General features: G+C 55.6%; 1 protein-coding gene across 1 annotated transcript in view; it reads left to right on the top strand.

The window, feature by feature from the left end:
• Positions 1–21,733, top strand: part of LOC122126160 (c-Maf inducing protein) — a 151,765-nt gene that overhangs the window by 96,682 nt on the left and 33,350 nt on the right. Inside the window, exon 3 of the mRNA XM_042700775.1 lies at positions 2,426–2,476. Coding sequence (XP_042556709.1) covers positions 2,426–2,476 — 51 coding nt within the window. The remainder of the gene's footprint in view (positions 1–2,425; positions 2,477–21,733) is intronic.

Below are 21,733 nucleotides of genomic sequence, written 5' to 3'. Positions count from 1 at the left end.
GGATTCAGCATGAACTCCCCTAATGCCTTGCTGTTAGCATCTCTGGCTACAGAAAGGACCAATTTATCTTCCTCCTCCCTCAGTATCCTTTCAGCTGGCGTTGCATTGAGGAGGCCAGCCACACCAGCACATAAACGGTGCGATGCAGGTGTGCTGGGCGCCTCACCGGGCCCGGGTGGGGCACTGGACATCAAGGATCCGGGCCGTGCAGACCACCTTTGGCCGGCTCTGCCCCCGTTGGGCTCCCAGCCGTCAGTGCAGCGCGGGGACGGTGTCTGCAGCTTTCTGGACCATTTTGCATCTAAACCTGGCTTTTCTCAGCAGTGATTCTGAAAGCCCTGCTGGAGGCCAGGCAGCTGTTTACCCCAAGGCTAGCAGCTGGCCGGGACAGGGTGGGTTCCCTTCTTACTGGAAGTCAGAAAGAAAGACCTTTCCGGGCTGCGCACACTGCTGTTTTCCCCCCAAAAGTCGGGCCAGGAGCCTGGACTTGGGAACGTTACCCACAGCGCGCTCCCTGGTTTTTCTCACCTCTGAGACAATGTAACAATGAGATAGAACTTGGCAGCTTTCGCAGAGGAAATTGGGCAGAATTCGCCTGGAAGCAGCCCTTGAGAGACTGATCACGGGCGGGCGGGCGCGGTGGGAGGCTGCTTGGGCAGGCCCGTGGCCGAAGGGGGCAGGGGCAGGGGCAGGGGCAGGCTGGGCTCCTTCCCGTGTGCTCCATGGATTCTCTGAGTGACGCTGGCACCCCTCGGCCCGGTGGTCCTGCTTCTCTCTGCTGCCAGCCATGTGGCAGGGGTGCTTTGCAGAGGTGACCAACCGGTCCCTGCCAAGGCCCAGCGGGCCTGCTTCCCCGGGCAGGGGCTCAGAGGACGCCCAGCAGTTTCTGGCAGAAAGAGTGGTCCCTCCCACCCTGGACCCAGCCTGCGCCTCCGCAGGGAAGGTGGCCAGTCTATCTGCAGGGTGTGGCCTCTGGCCCAAGTCCCGCCTCCAGCGGGTGCTGGCGCATGGCACGCCCGCTGCTCAGGGGGAGGGGGAGGTATCTGTGGGGCAGCCCAGAACTGCTGGGTGACCCAAGGCAGTGGAGAGGGGCCTCCCTGGGCCCCTTACCTGTGAGCTGGACCCACAGCACGTCTCCTTGGCTTGCATTGAGGAGGCCAGCCACACCAGCACATAAACGGTGCGATGCAGGTGTGCTGGGCGCCTCACCAGGCCTGGGTGGGGCACTGGACATCAAGGATCCGGGCTGTGCAGACCACCTTTGGCCGGCTCTGCCCCCGTTGGGCTCCCAGCCGTCAGTGCAGCTCACAGGCTCAGTGATGGCCCCTGGACAGCCAGCACTGTATTGGGTCAGCACCGGTGTGGCTGTTTCTAGAGCCACTGTCAGTACCTGCAGGCGAAGGAAGGCTACCAGACCAAAGGGCTCTTTTCAAGTTGTATTCTTTTTTGTAAAATGTTGAATGGCTGAATGAGTATAACGATGGACCACTTATCCACCCACCCACCCACCCCTACAGCCACCCGCCTATTCATGCATTTCACCCATTTACCCACTGTGTGTCCATGTGTCTATACATCCGTCTGCCCACTCACATACCCATCCATTGGATCATCCGTCTGCCTGTGCGTGCATACATCCAGCCACCTCCCACCCATCTGTCCATACACACCCACCCCTGCAGGCATGCAGCATCCATCCATGTACCTGCTCATCCATACGTCTGTTCATGCTTCCTGGCCCAGTGCATGTGCATGCTTCCAACCATTCATTCATTTATTCAGCTCATCAGCCTTCAGCAAACATTTCTCTGGGTTTCAAGGGCACTGTGGTACATGTGTCAAACATGTTTTCTAACCTTGTGGAGCCGCAGCCAATAGAGAAGAGCCCGGCAGGCGGCTGCAGGACAGTGTGAGTCGAGGAGGGAGTCTGGAGAAGTCACTCTGGAGAGTTGGCATTTCAGGTGGGACCTGAGGGGCGCATGGGAGTTAAGTCAGGCCCCGTGGGGAAGGCGCGAAGGTAGAGCATTCCTGGCTCGGTGTTCAGGCTGTGTGAAAGGCAGCGCAGACAGAGCAGGCTGGGATTGCTGCGGTAACAAGTAGCCCCAATCCCACCTGGCCGGAAGCTGCGGAAGGTTCTTCCTCAGCTGTGTTCTGTGTCTGCTGTGGGTCTGCTCTAGCGCTGCTGGTGCTCACGTTGCCCGGAACATTTCTGCCACTGGGGCAGGGGCAGGGAGGCTGTGTCTTTTTGTGTTTTTCTTTACAGCTCCACTCCCTCATGTTGCAGTTTGGTATACAGCTGGTTAATAGATGGCACTCGAGACATATTAGGGTCTGATGGCAGAGCCCAGGGCAGGCAGGGTGAGGGCATGCGTTTGGGCTTGGGACGAGCCAGCTGGTGACCAGACTCCTCCTGTTCTTGTTACAGGCCGCCAACAGCTACCTGCGAGACCAGTGGTTCCATTCTCTGCAGTGGAAGGTAAGTCGGGACCTAGCAGATGGTGGCTTCGAGCCAGCTTGTCACTCAGAGGCTCTGCCTTCCTGACAGTCCAGGTGGGGGCTTTGCTCTGTGGCATCATCCTTGAAGGCCAAGGAGCTGGACTTTGGCGCTTGAGGAATTGCGTGGAAAGTGACTTTCACAAGGCTAAGCTTGTGTGAGGCTAAGTACGAGCCCTGCTCCTGTGCCCACTTTCCTTCTATGCCTGGCTCTCTGGTCTCACTCTGTGGGGCATGCCCGCGGTCCTCCAGGCCTGTGCTGGTCCCTTCCAAGGCCAAGGCCAGCTCCCCTGAGGACAGTGCTTCTCTCCTCCTCCCCCCCTAACTCTGTGTCCTGCCTAGTAGCCTTGGCGGTGGAGCTGGTGGTGGGGCGGAGCAGCACCCACAGGAGGCTGTTCCTCGCCCTGCCTCTTTGCCTTCTGATCTTGCCTGTAGAACCAGCCGTGATAGGTTGGCTGGAGCGACAGGTGGTGTCACCAATTGTCCTCGTTGTAGGGAGCTGGCCAGCCTTGGAAGCTGGGGTCCCCTGGTCCCTCAGGGGCTCCACACAGATGGAGGGGAGAGAGACCCAGACCATCACACTCTTGTCTTAGGCACTTTTCTCCTCCATGTCAGCCTGGGTCCTTTTGTTTTATGCCTGTGGTGCCAGGCCCTAGAAGCTTTATACAAGGTACCAAATGGAACCTGCATTTATTGAGCTCCTGCTGTGTGTGGAGCTGGCCAAGGCTCAGTGAAACGTCTACAAATTGGTGAAGCCTGTCACTGCCACCGCTCCTGCAGTGTGGATGGGGAGGTCGAGGCCCAGTCTGCAGACCGAGATGGGGCCAACGCTTGTGAATCTGAAATATCGTGGGGTCAGAGGGCCCAGGTGGCAGCTGAGAGAGTGAGGTAGCAGCCACTGAAAAGCCACCAAGAATTTGGTTTTCTGTGTGGGGAATGTGCCTGGTGCCGGCTCTCTGTGATCAGGCGCCCGTGTGTCCCTGGCCTCCTAGAAATGCAGTGGAAGAGGGAGGCTCTCTGGGGGGTGGCAGTCACACACCGATCGTCAGGACGGCGTGTGGCCATTTCCACCATCGGGGACCGCGGCTGCCTCATCTGCACTGCCTGTGTCCTCCGTGCTCACCATGGAGGACCCACAGGCCACCTCCACTGGCAGCCTGCCTTGTTCCTTGGCTCAGGATGGGGAGGAAAGTACCTGGACACCTGTAGCCCCCCCCCCTCCCCCCGGAGGTGGGGAAAAGCACCATGGCCATCCAAGAGGTGGCCGATGCACGTGGACTGGGCTGCCTGCAGGGGTGGTTTTGCACTGGGTGCTGCCCCCTCTCCTGCCTGGTCAGCCTGTCCCTTGGCAGCCATTTGCAGGCATTCCATGACGCTGCTTGAGAGAGCTGTAGATGGGACATGACTGTGACCAAGGTGGCACAGGAAATGGGCACAAGGAGCCCATCTGGAAGATGGTATAGGAGTTCACCTGGGAACCTCATGTGAAGGATGCAAACAAGGCCAGAACAGGGCCCCTGGGCTCCAGCAGTTCTCCAGAATATCTGAAAGTCTGGACTCAATTGTGGTTGCATTTGGGTCTTTTTTGGGGGAGGGAGGGAGGAGTGGCCTGTGCTAGGGCTTGAACTCTGGGCCTGGGTGCTGTCCCTGAGCCTCTTCTGTTCAAGGCAAGAACTCTACCATTTGAGCTACAGCACCACTTCTGACTTTTTTGGATAGTTTATTGGAGATAAGAGTCTACAAGAGTCCTCACATTATGATCCTCCTCACATCTGAGCCTCTTGAGTAGCTAGGATTACAGGTGTAATCCTGGGAGCCACCGGTGCCCAGCTTGGGTCTTTTTGTTTTTTTAAGCATCCAGAAAGTCAAGGCTTTCAGAGAACTGGCACCTGCCTGGCACTGTGTTCTCCCTACACAAGCGTGGGCGATGTCTCAACCGTGCCTGAGACACAGGGGCCGTTCCCCTTTCCCAGTTGCCCCAGTGATTTAGGTGTGTCGCCACCAGGTGGCAGTGGCATCTCAGTGGTAGCAGCTTGGCTGAATTCCTGTGGCTCTTGGTTACCTGGATTTGGTGAGGGGTGGGGCAGAGAAGCATTTGGTGTTTTAAAGTTGTTTGGGCTAACAAAAATGAGCTGGGAGACCTGGGTGTGAATGCTGGTTCCGAAGCTTACTGCCCTGGTGCGAGCGGATCCAGCACCTGTTTCTCTAACTGGGTGAGTGAATGAGTGAGTGAGGGCCTGCAGTGCCTGGTGGCTACTTTCTGGTCCATTGTCATGTAGCAAATGAAGGGATCAAGGCTCAGAGAGGTCAGCTGGTTTTCTCAGTTACACAGCAACCGGTCTGTCCTGCCTTCTTGATCAGTGCCTTTCTCTGAGCTCAGAACTCATCAGCCCTCTCAGAACATGACCTTCTACTGTAGCCTTTTCGCTCTCCATATTTTCCTTTTTTTTTTTTAAATCTTTCCTCTTTAATCACTAGAATATACAAATTGAGGGCATTTAGAAATTGCCCCGTTTCAGCATGAGGTTTTAAAGTTTCTAGATGTTTTTGAACACTGATGCCATGGCTGCAGCACACGCATGTGCAGAACATGTTCATCTATTCAGAAAGCGTGTGCTCCTCAGAGCCAGGGCCCTGCTTCGCTGTTCTGGTCTTGCACTGGCATCTGGGGGCCCTCTTCCGGGACAGCGGCCCCCCAGGGCTGACAAATCTTAATTATTACAATGGGAGTTTTCGAAACCCAGCCCTGTCCCAGTCCTGTCAGCTCTTTCTCTGCAGTGTTCCATTTGCAGAGCAGGCAGAGGACCGAAGAGCCTGCCGGGGACAGCAGTGAAGAGCTGCCCAGGGCTTGGGCTGTGGCGACCTCTGGGGATGAGGGGCAGCATGTGAACACGGTGTCCCTGAGCGCCACACGCGTCTCTGTGGGCTAGCTCAGGACCTGGTGCACTCTGCTGTCGGGGCCTCCTGCCCTCAGTGCTGAGCACTGATTTGTGTGGGAAACAGTCTCCCCAGATAAGCTCTGTTTATTTGCAAGTGAGGAGGCCGGTGGGCAGAGTGGCCACTTTGAGGTTCTCCTCCTTTCCCCAGGCAACTCAGCTTTGTCCTGCCTTCCGCAAGTCCTGGAGGCCTAGGCCCACAGGAGTTGGGAGTCTTTCCATCCTGGAAAAGAGATGGGCTAGCCTGGGCTGGCCAGCGGAGCGGGCCCTCCCAGCCCCCTCCAGAGCAGAGCTCATGTCCCACAGGCTCCCTGGGAGGGTGGCTCTGGGGGTTTGGGTGCTGGGCTCCCGAGGCCAGCCCCTGGGAGGGTGGAAATGTACAGTTAGTTGTACATGAGGCTTCCCTTTGATCTCCTGCCCAGGCCCTCGGAGGCCTGGTCCTGGCGAGACAAGCAACCACATGCACGGGCGGTCGGGGGGGGGGGGGGGGGAGGGGGAGACACAGCCACAGTTGTAAGCTCAGGACCGGCCTGTGTTCCAGGCTGCGGGGGCATTGCCCTGTCTCTTGGTGTGGGATTTGGAGGATGCCCTGTGGGCACAGGCACGGGGCGCAGACCTGCCTGTGAGCATGCCGCCGGGTGAGCACCACCTGCGCCTGGACCAGGCTCTGAGGGAGCCACCTGTGAGGAGACGCCAGGCGGCCACAGGGACCAGGGCCAGCTGCACCTGCTCTGCTCTGCTCTGCCCAGCCGGGACCCGAGCTGCCTCCAGCCTTTTGCTCCCTGGCAGGCTTCCCCAGGCCGCCACACGGAAGTCTTGGACTCCAGGATGATTTTATCCCCAAGGAGCTGGCTCACTAAGAACCGCCCCAGTCCGGGGTGGGGGGTGGGTGGGGGCTGTGCTGGAGCTGGGGGCAGACTGTGGGTAAGGCCAGAGCCACGGGAGCACACGGCTGGAGGGAAGTCCCAGGGTCCTTCTGCATGGTCTCTGGCTGGGCCCCCTGCTGCTCTCCAAGCAGGCATGGCCAGCCCCTTGGGCGGTCACTCAGCCAGACCTCTGTGCCCTAGAGGAGGTGGGAAAGAAAAAAGAAAGTAGGGGTGGAGAGCGCCTGAGGGAGAGCACCGTATGGAGCGTCTCTGGGTTCCTGGGCTTCCCTCGTGCCGGCAGCTTGTCTCGTCTGCTCCCTCGAGCGAGCCTCGTGACAGTTCCTTGTGGCCTTTGTCACTCCCAGGTCTTACAGATGAGGGAACCGAGAGTCTGGGGGGATGAGGGACATTGGTGAGGCCAGGAAGCATCTTGAGCTGTCGAGCTTCAAATCTCTGAGCTGTTGCTACATGTCAGGGCCCAGCCACTGGCTTCTTTGGCCCTTGCCAAAGGACAGCTACCATTTGGGTCCCCTGCCCAGGAACCAGGGATAGTTCCTGCATTCTCTTCCGCCCGTCTGGCTGTGCCTCCCGCATGGGGAGAGGGGAAGGGCTGAAGGCACTACCAGCATGCCTGCCCCGGGAGCAGCGACACAATGGCCGCAAGCCCTTCACTGGTGCCTGCAAGGCTGAGCTGGTCCTGGGCCCCGTGGGGCCCGGCCGGGGCAGAGGCCACTCCAGGGATCCTGTTGCTCTAGCCAGACACCGCTTCACCAGGCTCCAAACCCCTCCCCGACTATCTAGGAAGGACATGTGCTCCAGAAGGTCCTTCCACACACCTGCCTGGTGTGTCCAGAGTCCTGGCATTTTTTTCTCAGGAGGCCTTTCCAAATCTTGCAGGCATTGGGATTATGCAAAGTAACCCTTGCCTTGCCAGCCCCTTCCTCATTGTGAAGCATCACACCTTCCTTCCCCCCAACAACAGCCCAACCATTTTCAGTCCCACCCGCTTCCACCCCAGCCCAGACGCACTGCATTACTGGCTCTCTGGGCTTCCTCAGGCTGTCCAGGCGGTTCCATCAGATTTGATGGAACCGCCTGGACAGACTGTTTTGGTCCCTGTGGTAGGGTAACGGGGCCTCCAGTGAGAAGGAAGGGGCAGCAGGAGAGCAGGACTTGGTCTTAGACTTCCTAGGGGCCCAACCACAGGCCCACCTCACCCTGGTCCAGTGGGAGGAATTCTGTCAGATTAATTTCTGGCCCTCAGTCAAAGAGGGTTTTGTGACCACTTAAGAATCAGTGGGAGCCAGGCGCTGGTGGCTCATGCCTGTAATCCTAGCTACTCAGGAGGCTGAAATCTGAGGATCGCGGTTCAAAGCCAGCCCGGGCAGGAGAGACTGTGAGACTCCGATCTCCAATAAACCACGAGAAAACCGGAAGTGGTGCTGTAGCTCAAGTGGTAGAGCACTCGCCTTGACCTGAAGAGCTGAGGGACAGCGCCCAGGCCCAGAGTTCAAGCCCCACGACCGACAAAAAAAAGAATCCGAGGGAGTGAGCAGAGCTCTGGAAGGAGGGGCTATCTCCAGCTCCAGCTCTGCATGAAGGGGTTTCAGGGGCTCAGTGGAGCTAGGCGGGCTGAGATGGGGAGAGGGGAGACCCTCACCGATCCAAGTATAACCGGAGGCTTTGTCCACAGGAGTACTCAACCCAAGGGTAGAGGTCTCACAATCTCAGGCTGCCAGTCCCCACAGGAGCACCAGTCTCCAGCATCCCCAGGCCCCTCTCAGTGGGTCCCTGGGGACCCTCTAACCAAAAACAGGGTGCTCTGGGATTGAAACTGACAAGTGGCAGAGGACTGGACAGCCTTGGGGAGGAGAGTCTTGCCCTCATAGGTATTTGCAATAGAGGAAAAACAATTTATTCATCTGTGGTGTCAGGAGCTATGCTGAGGTGGTCATACCGGGGTATCTGTTGGTTTCCCACGCCTGATGAGGCTGGTATTGAAGGAAGAGACGAGTGAGCAGAGTGGCTGATTGGAGGCCACACTGCTGGAGTCCAGTCACACTGGGATTGTGTCCCAGGCTAGAGGACCTCCAACTCTGTCTTGTGCCTGGCAGGATGCTTGAGGTACTTCTAGCTTCTTCCACCAGGAGCTGGCAGGGTTGTGGGCCTGGTAAGACCAGGGCTAGAGCACAAGGTCCACTAGAGTGCTGTTCAGAACAGAGGTGCACAGATCAAAAGAACACAACCCAGCCAGGGACTGGTGGCTTGCATCTATAGTCCTTCCTGCTCAGGAGACGGAGATCCGAGTATCATGGTTCAAAGGCAATCTCGGCAAAAAGTCTGTGAGACTCTTACCTCCAATTAACTACCAGAAAACTGGAACTCTAAATCACTGGCTGAAAATGATGCTTATCAGACTATTATGTACCCTAACACTTTATTACTCACTGGCTGCTGGACAGTGTTGTGTTGTGTCGTTTTGTTTTCGATGCGTTTGTCCAGTGAGTTGCTGAACATCTGCATCACACACGCACATTCCTGCTGTGTGTCCTGGTATCAAACTGTCAGCCATGAGGCAAACTACCAAGCCCTTCAGCTGACATGTTCTCCTGAGTGGCTGTACAAGTTATAGTTCCAATATATCTTAGCACTATGAGAGCCCCAAGATTGGGGCTGTTGAAAATTACATATACCTTAAAAAGAAAGGGGACTAAAAAAAAAAAGTAAATTCCCAAGCAGACACTAAAGGCTCACACCTGTAATCCTAGCTACTCAGGCTGAGATCTGATGATCATAGTTCAAAGCCAGCATACGCAGAAAAGTCTATGAGACTTCTATATCCAGTCAAGCACCAAAAAGCTGAAAGTACAAGAATGGCTCAAGTAGTAGAGCAGCACCAGCCTTGAGTAAAAAAGCTAAGTGAGAGAAAGCATGAGGCCCTGAGTTCAAGTCCCTGTGCTTTACATCAAAATACAAAATAAAATCCCCACTTTCCCATTAACCTTTCTTCCATTTTAAACATTCAAGCTGTAATTTATGACAAAATTGCATACATCTTAATTGTTGGGTGTGTAGAGTAACCACCACCCGGATTTCCAGCACCCTAGAATATTTTCTTGTGTTCCATCCTACTCAGCTAGATCTGGGCAGTATAGATTTGATTGCACCACTCAATGGCACTTAATTTTTTAAACTTACAGATGGCTTATTTCTATAATTTTCCATTTACTAGTTCATACTATGGTATTAGGGTGTGCATCTGAGCTGTTTCCAGAAGGCTCCTTGGCTGCCAGCTGATGGGCTCTGGGAAGGTGGATCAATCCTGAGTCTGACCTACCTAATCGATGTATTGATTCTGTGATGGGTTCGTTACTGGCATGTGGTGGGAACCCTAGGAGGTAGGGCCCTGCTCGAGTGGCAGGTCAGGGAGGCCTGAGAGATGGAGCATGTCCCTGGCCCCTCCTTGCTTTCCGGCCACCTCGAGGTGAGCAGCTCTGCTGAGCTTCCTGCCAGGAAGCGCCGTCTCACCACAGCCCAGGAAACAGTGGCACCAGCCAGCTGTGGGCCAATTCAGGAATGAAAATGCTAATGCACACACGGTTGACTCGTAAATAAAACAGTGGCCAGCCCAGCTGTGTGCGAGGTGGGGGTCCTCAGTCAGCCTAGCTGGATCTCAGCTCTTTAGCAAAGCACTATGCTCTGCGAGGAGGGGCTCTGTGTCTACCCATAGCACCTTGCTCTCACCCCTAGGTACTCTTGTGACCATCCCCACTCTAGGACAAGCACCAAGACCAGTAGAATGACGTGGCTCAGGCTGCAAGGCTAGAAAGGAAGAAGCTGGGGCTGTACCATGACCTGGGCCCCCAAGCCTCGCCTTGAACTCTCCTGTCACTGGCCAGGGCTTCCTCCGTCCACCTAGAGTGTCTACCGTGACTGCAGGGTCTTAGAACACTCCTTTCCCTCTTCTGTGCGACCGCTCTCCCAGGCCTCAGAAACAGCAATCCCAGCAGCTAGGAGAGAAGTGACATTTGCGGTTGTTGTTCCCAGGCAGGGAGGGAAGGGGAGCAGAGCTCCGGGTGTCACATGTTCCATGCTCTGATGGGGCTGATGACTCGCTGAGCCCTGCAAGAGGCTTCTCACATGAAAGCTCTGTGGGCGAACTTGCTTTCTGCCCTTTAAGACAGAGACCCCTCCCTCCCCCTTCTCTCATACTGGGGCTTGATCTCAGAGCCCAGGCACCGTCCCCTCGCTTCGTCAAGGATGGTGGTCTAGCACTTGAGCCATAGCTCTGCTTCAGTGTTTTGTTGGGAGGTGGGTATCTCAGCCTCATTTTACAGGCGATATGAATGTCATGGACTTTCCTACCTGTGCTGGCTTCAAACCACACTCTCAGACTCCTAAATAAGCTAGGATTACAGGTGTGAGCCACTGGCACCCAGCTTTGAACTTTTTCAGTGTGCAGATGAGAAACATCTTCATAACCAGAAGGTAGTGCCTCTGTGGGCCGGACCTCGTGAGGAGGCTGCCGGGGCAGCAGGTCCCCAGCACCGCTTGCTGCGTTTCCCAGGAGGTTCAGTCTGGGAGGAAACAATGGCCTGCTGTTTTGCTGTTTTGCTCTGAGGCTGCCGGCCTCTGCATTCCCACCCCTTGCCTGTTGGCTTGGAGACAAGGCCAAACACACACTAAAAAGAGCAGCGCCTATCCCCACAGAGGAATTAGACATTTGTCTCAGCCGGAGGTGATCAGAGAGCCCAGCGGGGTGGCAGCTCAGCTCTTAGGAAGGAAGGATTTGGGGAGGGGCTAATTGGCCCGAAGTGAGGCCCCTGGATCACCAGGCCTTGGTGGCCATTGTTTGCATCCTGCTCTCCGGTAGGCCCCTGCGCCACCCAGGACCACCAGGCAGCTTTGCACAAAGCCTGAGAAAGACCATGCCCCTCGGATGGACCTGCTTCCTGTTGGCAGCAGAATGCCAGGGTGCTGTGTCGCCAGTAGGGTAGAAGAAAAGGAGTGGGAGCTTGCCACACGCTTGGATAAAACCCTGCAGAAGACCGGGCTGAATCTGCCCGCCAGGCTAGAATAGATGTGCAGAAACACGGGAACCTACAGCACCCATGAGTTCCAGGGCCTCTGGACACTGGCCCAGAGCACGCTAGGCTCCTCTGGGCCCCGTTCACGACCGTCCACTGACACGTGAGGTCCTTGTCACAGCCTTGAACTCTCCATCGGAGAGGGTCATCCTCTCCGCTCAGACTGGGATTTCGCCCCAGTAACTCAGTGGGATTCACAAGGCCCCGGGCCCCACAGCCTGAAGGGGGTGTGGAGGGGAGTCCAGTGCATGTTTACCAAGTTGACTACTGGTTTTCACCATCTGTGTCACCTCACTCGTGCTGCACAGTGTCCCCTGGGAGGTGGATAGCCCTGACCCTCAGAATAAATAATTTACTCATACATCTGAACCAGAGTCCACACCCAGGGCCCGATGCCTTCTGTGCTGGCGGACCCTGCTGCGTGGTCCCTGCCAGCCTGCGGCAGTGCTGAGTGACTGAGCACGTCATCACTTCTGGTCGCCTCCAGGTGTTCTTACCAGGAGCTGTCTGGAACTCAGGCTCCCAGAATGCAACTGGGTTTCTCTAGGTGTAGAGTTCTCCGTGTGACCGTCTGAGGGTTCCCCCTGGAAGGATCAGCCCTTTGCTGCCGTGCCCAGGACCCCTCCTGGGAAGAAGTGGTGGGTCTTACCTTTGAAGCCCATCTGAAAGCAGCCAGGGGTGGTTGCTGGATTCTGGGAGCTGGAACTAGATTACGGAACTGGATTCTCTTTCTAGGGCATCCATACATCAGGGCCCTTTGTGGTGGGTGACTCAAGGAGCAGAGGCTTCCAAACCAAGCCGCAAACACACCAGATGTCCTTTGAAGTGTGTGCCCTATTTAAAGTCACTAGTTCAGTACACTGTGAGGCCCCTGCTGAGGGGCCCTGCCCTGAGACTGCGTGGAGGAAATCCTCGTCTGGGGTCGGGAGGTTTCCCAGTGTCGCCCTGGTTTCCAGGCCTCACCTGAGACCGCCCAGCACAGTCCTTCCACTGATGTGTTAGTAATTAATGAAACACCCCCTGCAGTCTTATGGAAGACTTGGTAGTAATTGGGTTCAAAGACCACTTTGACCCAGGGCTGGCCCCGGCCAGGAGGGAGGAGTGGGCCACCTGACCGGAAGCTGGCGGTGGCGCCAGGAGGACTGTACCCCGGCTGAGGTTTGGGTGAAAGGACTTTGAGGGTCTTCATTTCCATATTTCTAAGAGCATCTTGTCTGAGCCTGTGCGTGTGAAGCAGCTTATAAAGCACTGACGAGAAACTGCCCGAAGCTGGTTTGGCCAACATCCCAGCTGGTGTGCAAAGAGAAAGCCAGATGCCAGCCGTGTGTGCAGCATGAGGCCATCTCTGGACACAGCACAGGGACCCCAAAGCTGACCCCGCCGTGTTGCACCTGATTCCATCCGACTAGAGAAAGAAAAATCAACAGGCGCTCCAGGGACTTTCAGCCCCCTCTCTCACTGACTTAGACCTTGGGCTCTGAGCAGTGGAGATCTGAGGACAGGACTTTGTCACCAGTAGAGTCCTAATTTCTGAAACCCCTAGGGGCGGGGGTTGGTCTTTATTGCTCTTATTTGATTAAATGTATGGTTATGGGTGCGGCTTCCTGAAGTAATTGAAGCCTTGTGGGTGAAGCTGAGCAAGCACACCTTCTCCTACCAGGGCCAGCTACCTCTGCAAAGACAGCTGGCCTGGGGCCTGGGGCTGTGTGGGTGCCTAGCTGTGTGCCTGGGGCTCTGTATTTCCCGGTGGATTGTGGTCGTGAGATGGGATCCTCAGAGCTATCCGCATGCTCCTTCACTTTCTTTTTAACTGCGAGCTGTTATAACCACCATAATTAAGGCATTCCTGTATTGCCAACATTCAGAACTTTCTAGGTACCTTATTTTTTGAGCGTGGCTACTGAACTCAGCTATCATGTATCAACCTGAAATATTAGCTTTAACCCTGTCTGCAGCTCCAGGAGGCAGAGCCCCTGGTAAGCCCATTGTATAGCTAGAAAACTGAGGTTCTGAGGGGTGGTGGAATTTGCCTTGAGGCTACACAGCTTGTAAGTAGCTGGAGGGAAATCCAAGTTCAATTCTGAGAGTAAACCTAAGGCCTTCCTGGAGGCTCCCAGGTTGCTAGGAGTACCCCAGGGCTGCAGGCAGAGTACCACACGAGCTGACCCCCACCCCATCCTGCTGGTCTCCTGAGCCCCAGGACAGTCCAGCCATTCGCACCTTGTAGCTCTGGGGGCTCTGGGCCTTTTTCATTCTTAGTTCATTTGGGGAGCTGTAATAAAAAAAATGGCAGCTGGAGCTTACAAACAGAAGCAGACCGTACCTTACAGGTCTGGACTCCGGGAAGTCAGAGACTGCATGGCTCAGTGTGGTGGTCTTCTCACGGGTCGGGCAAGGCACCCTCGTCCATTGGCACCTTTTATCAAGACACTAGGTCTGGACCACCTCGATGCCCTCCCACCAACCTCTTCATCCTGGGACACCATTCCACCCCCCACCCCGTGGAGACCCTCCGCTCAGCAAGCTGTCCTGCCCTGGGCAGCCTCCCGCTGGGCCCGCTGAGGGCCTTTCCCCAGGCCTCTCCAGAACGCACAGACTTTAGGGGATGGTCTCATGCACTGCACCCCTGCCTTCAGGGCCCAAGGCAACATGGCTTACCATATTAACTTTAGCCTTCATTTTTTGGGGTGGGGGTCAGTACTGGGGATTGAACTCGGGGCCTCCCACATTCTGGGCGAGTGTTCTTGAGCCATGCCTTTCCCCACCTCCTCCATCATGCTACCTTTGCCTAGGCTAGTCTTGAGCTCAGAACCCTCCTGAGTAGTTAGGATTACAGATGTACGTTGCCATGCCCACTAGCCCTGTGTAAGTGAGCTGTTGGTTAAGTACATTCACACTGTTGCATGCCCGTTGCCACCACCCATACCCAGATGTTCCTCATCGCCCCAAACTGGAGCTCTGTCCTTTTCCCCACACATCACAACCCCTACTCAACCGTGTAAGACCTTAAGGACTTACATGAGGGAAGTCAAGCAGAATTCGTCCCTTTGTGATAGACTTGACAGAATGTCTTCAAGGTTCACCCATGTGGTAGCGTGTGTCTATGTTTCCTTTTCCAGGCTGTGAAATACTCCCATCGGGTAGGTACACTATTCATTGTAGTTCCTTATCCCTCCATGATTTGGTGGGCTGCAGTTGTTTGTCCTTCTAGGCATCTGTGAACATGAGCATGCCAGTACACCTATAAATAACAGCTGTGCCCAAAAAGGTGCCCATGCCTGGTGCTACCACCCACAGTGCCAGGCTGATGGGTCCAGGTGGGGTTCTGGGGTAGTTGGGGCTTTGCTAAGCCCTGAGGTAGGTTTAATGTGTAGCCAGGCCCTGGCTCAGTGGCTTGAGGTGCTGTTAGCACGGGCTGGCGCGGGGGAGGCCGGGGTTCCCGGCCAGATGGACAGTAGCTGCTGGTGTTGGTTGGTGTGTTGGGAAAGCACTCAGTGGAACCCCTTTTCCACTCTTCTTTGCCAAGGACCTGTATCATCCCCAGCTGAGTCCCCACCTGAATTCTCCTGCAAGTTCTTCCTGCAGCCTCCTGGGTCCCCAGGTGGCTTTGCTGAGGTCACTGATGATGCAGGTGCCCAGCTAGGCAGCCATCATGGCCTTCCTGAGGCAGGGCAGGGGCCAAGGACAGGCGTTCGGGTGAATGCTGACACTGCTCCCTGCCAAGGGACAGGACATCAGGCTGCCCCAGGCCGCAGAGGGAGGGCAGGCTGCGAGCAGAAAGCTGCCACCTGTGGTCCCAGAGGCCCGCTGCCTCCTTGGTGAAGTAGGGGCCGGATGGGGCCGCGGGGATGGCTGCAGCCCAGCTCGGCGTGGAGCAGCCCAGCTCTGCGTGGAGCAGCACAGCCAGGCGTGGAGCCCAGCCCAGCCTTGTCAGTATTTTCTGCGTGGACTTTCTTTCCCGTGGTGACCACCACCAAATGCCATAAATGAGGGGCTTTGAAAAGGAAGGCTGTGTGCTCTACAGTTTTGGGGTCCCAAGTGCCAAGTGAAAGGAGGGCAGGGCCTCTGGAACCCCTGGGAGTTCTTGCCCCACAGAGTCCCACTTTTTTTCTTCTTCTTCTTTTTTTTTTTTTTTTACCGGTCGTGGGGTCTGAACTCTGGGCCTGGGCGCTGCCCCTCAGCGCTTCAGCTCAAGGCTAGCACTCTACCACTTGAGCCACAACACCACTTCCGGCTTTTTCTGCTTATGTGGTACTGAGGAATCGAACCTAGGGCCTCAGGCATGCAAGGCAAGTGCTCCATCACTGAGCCACTTTCCTGGCCCCCACAGTCCTCCATTTGAGGGCTGCCTTCCTTGGCCCGTGCCCCTGCCTCCAACTTCATATGGCATTTGCTCCCGTGCATGCATGCTCCCATGGGCATCTCTAGTCATCGGCCATACAGCCCACCCTACTACAGAGTGACCGCAGCCCCATCTGCACAGACCTCCAGACAAGGTCGTGTCACGTTCCAGTGGTTCAGACTGGGACATCTCCTTGGGAGGAGGCACAATTCGATCCACATCACCTGCTGTTAAGCCTGTCACCAACTCCCTGTGGCAGGGGACAACACAAGGCGCCCACCGGTAGGAGCGTAACAGCGGGTGTGTGAATTAGAGCCCTCTGCTGAGGCTCAGTTGCATCCATTGTCCGTGTACCTGAACTCTGGGCCCAGCCAGCTCTGTGATTGGAATCTGGGTCCTGCACAGAGCCTGGGGCATTCCCTGACAATGGGTTAGAGAATCCAATGCCAGATGCCTTTGCAGGAACACTTAATTCACATTTGTGGTCCCTTCTGGTGGTTTCTCTCTTGTCTGCCTTCTTAAAACTATGGGGGAGCACCTTTTCCTGAACCCCGAGTGGCTCCAGGCACTACACATTGCAGTGGCAGCCAAGGCCTCTTCCCTGCCCCCAAAGAGCTCACCCATAGCTCATGAGTAAAACAACACATACGGTGTTTAGTGTGCGTGAACAGCCTCACTGTTGATTGCATTGGGCCTGGGGTGCTGCAGTCTCTGAACATGCAAGTGGGATGTGGTACCCAGACAGGAGCATGACAACAAGGCTGGGTCATCTCCTCCTCATCCAGACTCATGGTTACCTAGGCAACCAGCCGATGCCCAGGACCAGTGGAGCAGGACACCCACCTGTGCCTGGTTGTTGCCTTAGCAACAGTAATGGCTGCAAGGAGTCTGCCTCCAGTGGGCACTAAGGAAGCTGAGTACCCAGGTTGCATTCCTCCTTCAAGCAAATCACATCTCCTTGGAAGCTGGCTTTTTAGGCAGATAGGAGCTGGGTGCCCAGCCTCAGCCAGGCTGCAAATGCCCTGGCCAGGCAGGGAGGGGAAGCTCAGCTTTCCCTGGGACAGGAGGCAGCAGTGTGAATAGAGGTGTGGAGGGCACAAGTCAGGCACCTGTGGTACAGAGCTAGGCCACCCCCGATCTCTCTCACTAGCTGCCTGATGGTTTCTGTGTATACAAGAGGCTAGTTGTACACTCCTCCCCCCCTCCCCCGGCTGTTGTCAGGATCATGGAAGCTAGCATTCATGAACTGCTTAGCCCGAGGCCTGGCCTCTGGAGAGTCCCCCCAGGAGGGAGATGGCTTGTGCTCCAGTGTCATTGTCTGTCTTGGCAGCCATTTTATGGCTCTGAGCAGCATTGTTAGGGTGATCCTCGGCCAGCCTCTCCTGCAGGAGGTGCCCCCCACACCTACCTTGACCATCCATGAATGCGCTGGGGGTCGGACCAGCAGGCAGCCAACAGTGCGCAACAGTGCAGTAACGGCTGGCCCCTGGCAGAACGTGGCCTGGCATGGGGTCACGGAGGCACCAGCGGGGCTCACGGACATGCAGGTGTCTACAGGAAGCAGTGACTTGGACACGCTGGTTCACGGAGGCAGCAGGGACTGCTGTTTTCTCTCAGCCCGAGGCAGGGGGAGAATCCCAGTCAAGAGAGAAAAGATACTCAGAGTCTTAGAAGATGTACAGATCAGAAAGGCCTGTCTGTAACAGAAGCAAGCAGAACAAGCATTTATGACATTTTACAATGAGATCTGCGTATCCAGTTAAGGTGCTTATCTTATTGGTATTTCAAAGCCCGGGGCTCGGGAATGCCCAAATCTCCCTGGGGCGGGGAGGAACAAAGTTCCTCTGCAGGTGTCAGCTGTGCCAAGACTCCCCCAGGAACTGGCCAGAGCCCTCAGGGGGAGTTGGGGACCCGGGATAGGAGTCCGGAGAGGCCCAGCGAGTCCGCGCAGTCCAGGGAGGTCAGCTCAGAGGGGAGGAGCTGGTCTTGAAGACCTTGAGACCCAAAGCGCAGAGCAACGTGTGAGAGAGGTACATAGCCTTTGTCAAATCTGAAGCCAAAACGGCATTCTCCGTGCTGAGAGGACTTGAAGGCAGCCCTGTGGAGGGCTGAGGCGATGGATGGAATCCCCTACCAGTGCCAGGGCGTCTAGAGCACTGGCTTGGCAGCAGTGATGGATGGCAGCCATAGCCCGTCCCACATCGGGGAAGCCAGGGGGCGGCAGCTTGCCGTTCTCCCCGGGGAAGTAAAGCACCCTGGGGGCCCCCACACTAGGGAGGGAAGAGCCCGAGGTGGCGTCCCCAGGGGTTAGAAGCAAGCAGGGTCATCTTGTGCACACAGGCTGGCCTTGAAGCTTGGGGGAGGGGCAGATGAGCTGAGCCTCCAGCATGGTGGCAGAGGGGACACCAGGACTCTACGGCAGCACTGCCCAGGAGAGCCATCGTGGTAGAGAAGAATGCTGTCTGCCATGCAGTGTGGTAGCTACTGGCAGCTGCAGGGTGACAGTGTGACCAAAGCTCTGGATGGCCACTCGGATCCCATTCTGATTAAGTTCAGCCCGCAGCTCTGCTCCACGACCCACCCTAGAGCTGCAAAGCCAGGCTGAATCCTTCTAGCTTGATCATCTCGGTGGGATTCTCCCGCTCCTTCCCCTCCCCCCTCCGTTTCCCCTCCCCCGCAGCACCCCCCTCCGTGGTGGGGTGGGAGCATGCGTGCTGGCTTCTGTGTGCTTCAGAGCCACAGCTCCCTCCTCCAGAGGTGTGCTTCTAGTACATTTTGAGCCACACCTCTCCTGGCAGGGAGCCCATTTCTGGTGACAGCTTGTTGCTTGTAGAAGAGCCTACAGGCTCTGGGCCCCCCCCCCCCCCCCCACGCGCCTGAGATCCCAGCGTCTGTGCCTGCCTCTGCTCAGGAGCAGTTTCCAGAGAGATGGCGGGTGTTGCCCAGGTAACGTCCCTTCACTGACAAGCCAGAGGGTGAGGACAGCCGTGGAGCAGGAGGCTCTACCTGCTGGCTGGCTCTGCTGGCTGGTGGGGCTCCTGCCTGCTCTGGATGTGGGTGATCATCAGTAAGAGTGGCTGTGTAGCCAGGGCCTGGATGAAGAGTCTTACTTTGTGGATGCTCACATCAAGCCTTTGACAGTTAGTTTCCTGTTTTGCAGGTGAGAAAATGAAGATGTAAGTAATAGACTAAATTCTGGGAGCACTGGGGTGCTCTGCTTCGCTCACCGTGGCATCCTTAGGACTTCCACAGGGCTGAAACAGCCTAGTAGATGGTTCTAAAGTATCTTTGTTGAGTGGCTGGATTGATAATGCGTGGGTGGGTGGGTGGATGGATGGGTGGGTGGAGAAGTAGAGGATGGATGGACAGATGGATGGACAGATATGTGTAATAGGTGAATCAGTGCAAGATGTGGGGGTGGCTAGATGGATTAGTGGATGATGGATGGATGAATGGATGGATGGATGGTTGAAGTAGAGCTGGAATTTGAGCTGAAGCCTGCTGATTACAAAGCCTGCACTTTTAACATTTATTTAGCTATACTGCTTTTGGCTTTGTCTGATGACTTGTCCCCTAGGATGGCATGAAAAGGAAGTTTATTTGAGATATAATTTACATGCCATAAAATCCACCCACTGTAGCCAGTGGCTCACACCTGTAATCCTAGCTGCTCAGAAGGCTGATGATATCTGAGGATCAGGATTCAAAGCCAGACCAGGCAGGAAAGTCTGTAAGACACTCCTACTTCTAGTTTAACCAGTAAAAAAATGAGAAGCGGGGCTGGGAATGTGGCTTAGTGGTAGAGCACTTGTCTAGCATGCATAAGCCCTGGGTTCAATTCTTCAGTATCATATACACAGAAAAACCAGAAGTGGCACTGTGGCTCAAGTGATAGAGTAAGCCTCGAGCAAAAGAAGCTCAGAGACTGTGCCTAGGCCCTGAGTTCAAGCCCCAGGACTGGCAGAGGGGCGGGGTGGGCGGGGCTGTGGCTCACAGTCTTGTTTTAGAACATTGCCATCACTGAGCTTGCTTACAGCCTCATCCCTGTTGCTGTTCCTCAGCCCGGGCAAGGACTGGTCTACTTTCTGCCTGTGAATTTCCCTTTCCATATGTTTTGTATGAAGCAAATCACCAGTGTGTCATCTTTACTTGGCATAACAGGTGTGGGTCCACCTGCATTGCCATAGAAAGAATGCTGTCTTTTTCCTTGCTAGATATTCCACCGCACCCTGTTTCTCTGTCGATGGATGGGTGCACACAGGGTGCAGTGCCCAGGTCTTTGTATAGAGTACGTTTTTCCTTCTCTTGGACAGATTCGAGGGACAGTTTCTGAGCTGTGAGTTGATGTTTTAGCATTTCAATAAACTGAAACTAGTGTCTAGTGTGGCTCCCGCACAGTCTACCTCCCACCAGCACAAGGGTCCGTTTCTCGCTTCCTTCCCAACATGCTGTGGCCTGTCTTTTCCATCCCAGCTGCGTTAGGGACTGTGAGATGGAGCTCAATAGACAGACATATTCTTTTGTTGCTGTTTATGCTAGTCCTAGGGCTTCAACTTGGGGCCTGGTCCTTAGCTTTTTTGCTCAAAGCTGGTGCTTTACCACTTTAGCCACAGTTGCACTTCTGGCTTTTTACTGGTTAATTGGAGGAAGCGTCTCAAGTAACTTCCCTGCCCAGGCTGGCTTCAAAGCATGTTTCTCAGATCTCAGCCTCCTGCTTGGATTACAGATGTGAGTTGCTGGGCTGGTTCTCTATTGCTTTCATGTGCATTTCCCTGGCGGTGTAGAGGGGACGGGTAGTGAGACCACTCAGTCCGCCGTGAAAATGTAAAAGATTTTATTGAGTGAAAAGTGCTGACACGCCAGGACCTCACCTGGAGCTGGGATCCCAGGAAGCGGCCCGAGGGCCGGCCCATAGGGGCTTTTAAGCATTTGGGGATAGGGCAGGGCCAAGGTTTTGCATGTGGGAAGCAGGGGCATAGAACAAAGGGTGGTGATGGCCCGCTGGGTTAGGGCTCCCATTGCTCAGAAACCAGCAGAAGCAGAGTTACAGGGTTATGGAGTTACGGAGTTACAATTACAGTTACTAACTAAAGTTACCAGGGAAGCCTTATCCACAGCACACTTACATTTATATCTTAAAAATCATTCATTATCCATTTTACACAATCCAAGTCAAATATACTCCATCTTTACGTCCTCTACCATGTCAGCGGGGGCTGGGAGTGGGGGTAACAAGGTGAGCATCTTTTTTGTATGCTGACCCCCAGGCAGACCGTTGACCTTGTGAGTTGAAACGAGGCAAGCTTTCTCTACGAAGGGCCAGATAGCGACTTTGGAGTGGGGGCCACATTCAGTTTCTGCTGCTTATTCACACACACACACACACACACACACACACACACACACACACACACTTTGGAGTGGGGGCCACGTTCAGTTTCTGCTGCTTATTCACACACACACACACACGCGCGCGCGCACACATACACACACACACACACACACACACCCCAGAACTCTTAGAAAACCTATGGGACCATTTTTGGTGTTGTCCTAGACAGACAGACAGACAGGGGGCTGAGCCTGGCCATGTGCTGTAGCGTGTCAGCTGCTTTGAGTCAGTGTGTGTCGTCAGCGTGTGTACAGCCGCAGGCAGCTCCCAGGCTCAAAGGAATGCAAGGGTCTGCAGAGTTCACACCACACACACCACCCAACGATGCATCCTCCTGGCAGAGGGGGCTTGGCTAGAAGAGCACAGTTCCAGGGCAGAGCTCCAGGGAGCCTGGGATTCGGGGTTCCGGCCACAGTCCAGGCCCAGGCCATCCTGAGGCACTGCCTGCCAGGAGACATGCTCCGGTGTCACCTGGGAGGGGCCAGGCCCCGTGGCCCTGGACAGGCGCCTCTGTGTGTCCCGGGGTCCGGGGCCTCTTCTGGGATGCCCTACACCTGTGACATCGTGGCCGCCCCTTCACCTGCTGCTCCCACCAGCCCTTCACTCTGCCCCACGCC

The sequence above is a fragment of the Dipodomys spectabilis genome, unplaced genomic scaffold (genome assembly GCF_019054845.1).
Source record: "Dipodomys spectabilis isolate Male_0828 unplaced genomic scaffold, ASM1905484v1 ptg000273l, whole genome shotgun sequence".
In the NCBI taxonomy this organism is placed as follows: Eukaryota; Metazoa; Chordata; class Mammalia; order Rodentia; family Heteromyidae; genus Dipodomys; species Dipodomys spectabilis.
The sequence above is the reverse complement of the archived record's forward strand: the minus strand, read 5'-3'. Positions and strand labels throughout refer to the sequence as shown.